General features: G+C 34.8%; 1 protein-coding gene across 1 annotated transcript; it reads left to right on the forward strand.

Annotated features, from left to right (window-relative positions):
• Positions 1–1601: 1601 nt before the first annotated feature.
• Positions 1602–2798, forward strand: LOC110111651. Its single transcript, XM_020843619.1, has one exon. It carries the CDS (start codon positions 1602–1604, stop codon positions 2796–2798), a length of 1197 nt encoding a protein of 398 aa, XP_020699278.1.
• Positions 2799–8091: the final 5293 nt, after the last annotated feature.

An 8091-nucleotide genomic window follows, 5' to 3' on the forward strand; every position in this document is an offset into this window, starting at 1 on the left:
AATTTTTTTTGAGGTTCTTGACGCACATAAAGGGAGTAATATTGATGATGGCTCTGTTTCTTTGGAAGCCCGAAAAGATGATGTCTCTATTTCTTCGGTAGCCCAGAAGGATGATTCTTTGAAAGGCATTGGTGAAGTTGCTGAGGCTTGGTCGAAACCAAAACCTATCAAGATGACGTTTGATAGAGATCAAGTGAAAATTTTTTAGGATGGTGTGGCGGTCATGTTAAATACGGAAAGGGAGGTAGAGAATTCTAAAGTATTTAAGAGTTCGATAGTACTCAAAGTTTTGGGGAATAGTGTGCCATTTTCAGTTTGTAGTTTGGAGCTGAGAAGACAGTGGAGCCATTACGACAAATTTCATTTGACCTCAATAGGACTGGATTGGATACTCTGTTCCTTCAATTCGGGTGAGGTGATCGACGAAATTCTGAACGGAGGCCGCTGGTATGTGAATGGACTTATCGTTGGTATGGATAGGTGGACTCCCTCATTTGATCCGAATTCATTCAAAGGTATCTCTGCACCGGTGTGGATTCGACTTCGATGTCTACCGCTGTATTATTAGGATGAAGATAGCATAGCAAGAATTGCTTCTTTCTTTGGATCACCTATGTATGTGGATGGGAATACATTCTGGTGGAGTAAATGTGAGTTTGCTCATGTTTGTGTAAGAATTGATTTGGAGAAAAAACTGTTGAATGGTATGTGGGTTGAAGGTTCTGCTGGGAGATTTTTCCAACGGGTGGAGTATGAAGAAATTGATCTTATGTGCTATCAATGCGGAAGAGTAGGCCATAATAAGAAGGTATGTCTGAAAAATGTCACTCTAATGATGAAGGATTAAACGTTAAAGAATATGGATGCTGACAACGGGCAAGACAAATTGGCTGGACATGACAGTAAACAGTCCGTGGTTAGTACTAAGTATGGTCCTTGGATTCATGTCTAATTCAAGATCAGACGAGCTAGAAGAAACATTACCAACAGTAAAAGTGTAAAGGATATCAAGAGCAAACCAGATTATATAGTTTCTGAGAATATGCAAGTTACTCAGACTGAAGAAATCCAGCTGCAGGCAAAGACTGACTGTAATGTTGATAAAACTGGTGGTGTTCCAGGGAAGTATTCAGATTTAGAAAAGGATTCTGAAAATGAGATTTGTGTTCATTCAACAAATTGTTTTGCTGTTCTGGTGGTGGAGGAGGAAGGAGAAATTCTGGGTAACGTTGTAAGTAACGTTAAAGTGGTAGACAAAGGCTTGGAATCACTGGATTCAGAGGTAAGCCATAATGCACTAAATTATAGTAGTGGTGGTGTAAAGGTTAAGCTAGCCGAAGAATTGAAATCATTCGGACCTGTTGATAGTGATTATCAAAAAAAGAAGGAACTGATGGCTGCAAGCTTATGATAGCATGGGATGGACAACTCTTCGGCATATTTTAAGTTGGTATGGTTTTCCTACTATTTTCTCTAACCTTCTCTTGGAATGTGTTGTAGATGTGAGATTTTCCGTTATTATCAACGGGAAGAATTCTGAATGGATTAATGCCCAAAGTGGATTCCGTTAGGGATGTCCACTTTCACCATACTTATTCATCATGTGTTTCCAATTAATTACTAATTCAATAGAGCAAAGGGGGAAGAGTCTTGGCATTCAAATTTCAAGTGGAGGACCGAAGATTACTCATTTGCTTTATTCAGATGACGCTCTCATTTTTTCTCATGCATCTGTTGAGCTTGCTAAATCTATGAAGACCATTGTGGAGAAATTCTATAAATTGACTGGGCAAAAAATTAATGTTAGTAAATCTATGTTGCTGTTTGGGAAGGAGGTCGGCTATCGTAAGAGGAAGAAGATTGGCAGAACTCTTGGCTTCAAGATAGTGAAGGAAATGAAATGCTTGGGAGTGAAGATTTCACTTGAAAGAATTAGAATGGCTTACTATCAAGAGATTCTAGGCAATGCCATGGAAAGACTTAATGCTTGGAATAGGAAATCTTTATCCTTGGGAGGTAAATTGATTCTCATAGAAAGTTCTTTGCTTTCTATGACAAATTTTTTAATTACCCATTCTTCGGTACCTAAGAGGTTATTACATGATTTGGAAAAATTGTGTAGAAGCTTTATTTGGAACAATAAAGATGGAACTAAGGGAATGCATTATATTGCTTGGAGTGATATTTGCAAACCCAGGTGTTTGGGAGGATTGGGATTGCATTCTCCTCTACATAGCATTGGGTCTTTAAGATCCAAAGTGACATGGAATTATATTCAGAAGCCTTATTCTTTGCTTCACCGTGTTATGAAGAGTAAGTATGATGATAATGTGATGAAGGGAACTCAAAGGAACATCAGTTCAAATGCATGGAAAATTATATTGGATGGGGGGAATAATCTGATGATGGCGGTTTGTTGGAAGGTGGGTAGAGGAGATAAAATCAATATTTTAAATGACACTTGGTTGCTTGATAGGTGTATTAATCGTTGGCCTACTTTTGTGGATTGTAATTTCCTGGATGGTATGAATGTGCAGCAATTGATATTACCTAAAGGCATGTGGAATTCTGAATTGTTACATAGAGCATTTCACTCATACCTTATTTATTTAATTACTCAAGTTCCAATAGAGCATGGTGAGGAGGACCAGATGGAGCTGATGAGGATGTGTTCGGGGAAGACTGTGTCTGTCTTGGTATATGAACAAATGTGGCTGAACAAATGCAATTTGGAGGATGTGGAATACATCAGCTGGGTGAAGAATTTGAAGAAGAATAAGAAAATTGAAATTTTCTAGTGGAGACTAGGCAAATCAGCTATTCCAACTAATATGTTTCTCGTGAACCGAAGAATTTCAGATAATACTCTTATTGTTAGAGGTTGCCAAGTTAATGAAACTTATGAGCACATTATGATGCATTGCAAGTATCTGATTGAAATCATTATGAAGATGCGGGAGTGGGGTATTTTTATTCCTGTTTTCCATTCACTGGACTATTGTTTGAAGGACTTAAAGAAGATGTCTGCACAGAATTTTGGGATTGTTCGGGTGTACTGCTCTATTGTATATTACTCTTGGAAGAACCGGAATGACATTAAGCATGGTAAGTCTGCTATGCCATGCTCCATTGTAGCTGCTAATGCTCTATTTTTTGTAGTCTCCAAATCTGATCCATTTCTTTCTAGCTGGGATACTAATCTCCTTAGGGAGTCTCAAAGAACTTGGTACCCTCCACCAAAAGAATGGATTAAGGTTAATGTAGATGCATCTTTGACAAGCTCTAATTTGGCTGGTATTGGAAGAATTTTCTGTGACTACAAAGGACATTTTATTAGTGCCTTTGGAAAGAATGGAACTCATTGGGATATTGGTTATCTTGAGCTAGAAGCTGTCCTCACGGTTAAGGAATTTTTGAAGACCTGGATGTTGGAATGCAAAGGGCTAATAATAAAAAGTGATAATATCAATATTATCAAATTCATTCAGAATTTTTTAAAGAAGAATAAGGAGAATGTGGAGAAGTGGCCGCATAAGAATTTATGTTTTTTGAATGATTTCAATAAAGTTGTTCTCCTCCATGCTTATAGAAGTTGTAATAAAGTAGCAAATTGTTGTGCTACTATGGCATTGGAGAGTAGTTTCTTCTTTGATAGCTTTTCTTTTGATTGCATTCCTCCCTTGGTTTTAGGCTTAATAAAAGAGGAATGTGATCCTTTCATTACTTGTACTTAGTTTCCCTTATTGGTTTTAATGCTATTTGATGCATTTCTTTCAAAAAAACAAAAACCAAAACAAATAATCCATAGAGTTTAAGGTCTTGCAAATCCGTTAACTAGTTAGTGAAATATTCTCACTTGAAGTTTTAAATTCAAATTAAATTTACCCAAAGCTTCCTTATATGCATGACTTTTTGTTAGTCTATTAAAAATCATTTCTAATGTCATTTTGTTTGCTAACTTTTTATCCCTTTTAAAATTTTTGGGAGGATAGCTCTATTTTTTCTAATATGAGTGACAGAAGCCTTTTAGCATTAATATTTATCGTGCATTTGCATGCACACTTACTAGTAAAGTAATGCAAAGTTTGTTGGACATAATAAGCATTTTTCGTCAACTTTTAATGCAATATATCATTTATTAAACAATATTGCTACAATCCCAAAATAACTATATAAACAATCTTTGGTTGTGCACTTTTTAGATGGGTCAATCAAAATAAGAAGTGTCATATATTTTTGTTTAGAAAGTGTTTTTATTGGATCACATAACTAAAATTTCTTGTGGCTTGTGTTTAAATTTTGTTTTTGTTAAGAGTTTATACTTATCGAAACATACTCACTTTGTTTCTAGATATGTTTTTTTTTCACTCCAAGTAGTATTATTTCTTTATCCTTTGTTTTACTTGTTCAAATTATTTTTCCATATTTTATTTGTTGATTAATTATTTTGTTCTCTTTGCTTCTTAGATTCCATCAATGTAGTCTTAATTCCAAGTCTGCACCAATGATGTGGCATCGGTCCACTGTACAAAGAATCTTATGCAATACATGTGGACTTATTTCCATATGAGGTATGTGTCCAATGATTCGACAATTCTTTCTTTATTGAGCTAACTTTATAGACTTTATCTTATTTGAAAATAATCATATCATTAAAAATGGTTTCCGAACTAAAGAATTATAATACATTCATATTTAGTGTAAGTACTTCGGTAAATTTTCTTAATTCAAAATAAGACATCAATATATTATGCGTAGAAATTTTATTATTATGCAACTAGATAATTTGAATCAAAATTTTCTTCTTGATGAAAAGTTATATCTTTATAAAAAAAGAATTATGTTAAAGCATTACTTCAATCTCAATTTGTATAAAAAGTCAAGTAATGAGGGAAGTAGAAATTTAAATTATAAAGTAAATTCTATGTAAGTTATAGACTATTATCATGAAAAAACAAACAAAAAAAAAATATTTTTATAGTGATTCAACTTCTAAAGCAAGCCCAAATAAATTTCCTCAAACTCATGGATATTGTTACTAAATCATAGCTTGACTTTGGTGAAATATAGAATCCCATAACTCCCTCTGTTGGATTCATATTTATATGGAGGATGATATTAGACCCTACTAATAGATTTGCTTGGTAAGCTAAGGGGAACTTGTAAGTTAAAATAGGTGAGGAGAGTATTAGAAAGAAAGTAAAGAAGAATAGGAGTAAAGCCTAGGCGAAATAACCCATATTAGTGATACTTTGTGGCAACACAGGATTTCGGTCCTATTGTGTTGGCCTTCGAGATCGGAGTAATAATTTAGCTGGATGGTCGGGGGCATTCGTATTTCATAGTCAGAGGTGAAATTCTGTGATTTATGAAAGACGAACCACTGCGTTAGCTTGGATTGTAATTTGTTTTTTGAATCCCCTATGATTGAGAGTTTTTTATATAATGTAATGCAAGCATTTTATTACAAGAATAGTTTTTTATGCATTGTTTTAATTAAATGAATATGATTCATGCCATTATAATGATGACATGTAATAAGAATAAGATTTGATTTTTGATTGTCATTCTTCATCCAATGTAAGTGATATTCGTATAATAATCATTACTATGAGGGATAAAAATAAGTTACTCATGTCGAGATAATACACTATTTAGAGTGATGAAGTATTAGTGGCCCGAAGGAAAGTGCCAAGGGGAGAGAGAATGTGAGCGAGTTCTAAGGAGATCTTCCCATCATGAGGAGAGGGGAGGAAAACCATTATAATTAATCTTGATTGGACTATTAATTTAGAGTCTGCTTGGGGAATTATAACTTTTTGTGAGGATCATGCTAAAAATTTCACTCATCGTTATCATTTTATTAAGGTGACATCTTTTTATCTACGTGACTACCTTCCAAAAATGCATCATTGAGTTTATCGAGAAGGGTGATTTGCCTGGGCCTCTTCTACTCGTTTAACATGCTAAAATTTTCTTTAAGCCATACTAATATTCTCATGATGATTTTTTTGGGTATGTAAAACCAAGTATCAAACACAAACAAAAAAAAGAAAATAGTAGAAATGAAAGAATACTAGGATTTATAATGGAAAAACATGTCATCAAGAAAAAACTAAAGAGCCACAGTACACCAAGAAAAGCACTATGAAAATCTTGGGTAAATAGTACAAATTTCTTCTCTCTTACTCTTCCCTTGTCTAACTTTACTTCATAATTCATTCTCTACATAGAATTGAAAAATATTTGAATTAACTTACCCTGAGGGATGCAATAATTAAAGTTAAACATAACAAAGTGAGAAATCTACCCAACCTAACTCATAGTTTTACAATGTTCGGTTTGAAGCATTGTGGTGCTCCACTCTCTATCTCCAGCGTGAGTAGTAGTGTTGTGATGCTAGTTCAGAGAACTGCGATATTTCACTCTCTATCTCTAAGTTAGTACAATTGACAGTGTCGCAATGCTCAAGTGTAAAACATCATAGTGTTGTATTGTTGTACAAGAATAATTCTTTTTTTTTTTGGCAAAGCCTCCATATCAAAAAATAGGACATGCCCCCCTCCTTGCAGCCCCACAAAAAAATCTATGGACTGAATGGAGGTTTTGTCAATAATACAACTTGATTGATCGACATAATCAATTTCCACAAAGAAGTAACTAGCTCTCTCTTGAAATTTTTTTGTGATCAATCCTTATCTCAATTTGCAACTCCAATCATAGTACCAATAGTGTGGCTCATTCTTTCGCTCATCCATCATGTAGAACAACTGATGTTAGAAATAACATCAGTTTATTAACTTTCACCATCTTCGCCAGCATGTCTGCAGAATTCTGGGTTATTTGTATCTTCTCTACTCCAAATATGAAATAATAAAATAATATTGAATATGGACGTGTTTTATCCTTGCACAGAATCTTGCATTCTTGGTTAGATGAATATCACTCATATCGTCACTATTTAACTTTCCATTCCTTTGTACTTTGTCATGTTTTGTCATGTAATTTTGCAATGTTCTCAGCTTTTTTGGTTAAGAAAGTAATCTTTTACAATTTGGAAACAAACTTTTTGTAGTATTTACTAAAGTGAGGTTATGCTTAGTTGTGCTCCTATCATCAAGATTTCCAGAAATATAAAAAATCTACATATCCCTTTAATTTAGTCAATATACCCGTGATTACATGTACAAGTACTCATTGGCAAGTGTCTTGCATGTTATGATCTAGCCAAGATAAAGAAGGATGAACTCCTCTCTTGGAACATATCATTCGAGGGACTTGCATAGGAAGTGGAAGAAGCTTAATATTAGAGCACGACAGATTTGGATCAATCACTCAGTCTAGAAAGTCATCAAATTTTGGGGGAGGGTGAACCCAAAAGTTTCTCTCTCAACTAGATAAATAATTATTCAGCTAAGATAGAGCCAAGTCTCCCATGCAAGATACATTAAGCATCCAATGACACACATTGCCTCTTCAAAGATCTCCCTCTTACATTCACATAAAAGTCCACATTCAAATGCTACTCGCCCCTCTTAACTTATTGGGGTGGTCCAGACCAACCTCCCTTCTCGCATTATACCATCATCTGAATAACATCAAGACAGCACTCATCCCCACTCATCTCAATAGAGAAACTACATATTATCATCTAATCTTGCCTAACTAACCCTCAACTATCTAGCAGCTTAGCATCAACAAATTAAAACCAAAGATTAATGGGACAACTACATATTATAATGTAATTCTCTCAATCTCTAACTTCATTACATTCTCCCCACAGGCTCCGAGCCTACCAGCTGTGTAACATATATGTTGACATCATCCACCAAACAAAATTGGATCCAACATCCTCTTAGGTGCGGTGAGCATGGATTCATGATAATGTCAAGAAACTAGTTACCTTCTGGAAGCCTGAAGCATTTGAGAATACCATGTACCCTTAGTATACCACTCATCATGAGCTATAAGAAATGGAGGACAATCCGTTGAAGTCCATTCATGACATCTTCATCACTACTAACATCCACTATAAACAGTCAGAACGCCCAAAGCATTATTGATTCATAATACTCACCAAGAGCTTCTAGA

This window comes from Dendrobium catenatum, unplaced genomic scaffold (genome assembly GCF_001605985.2).
Source record: "Dendrobium catenatum unplaced genomic scaffold, ASM160598v2 original_scaffold_132493, whole genome shotgun sequence".
NCBI lineage: Eukaryota > Viridiplantae > Streptophyta > Magnoliopsida > Asparagales > Orchidaceae > Dendrobium > Dendrobium catenatum.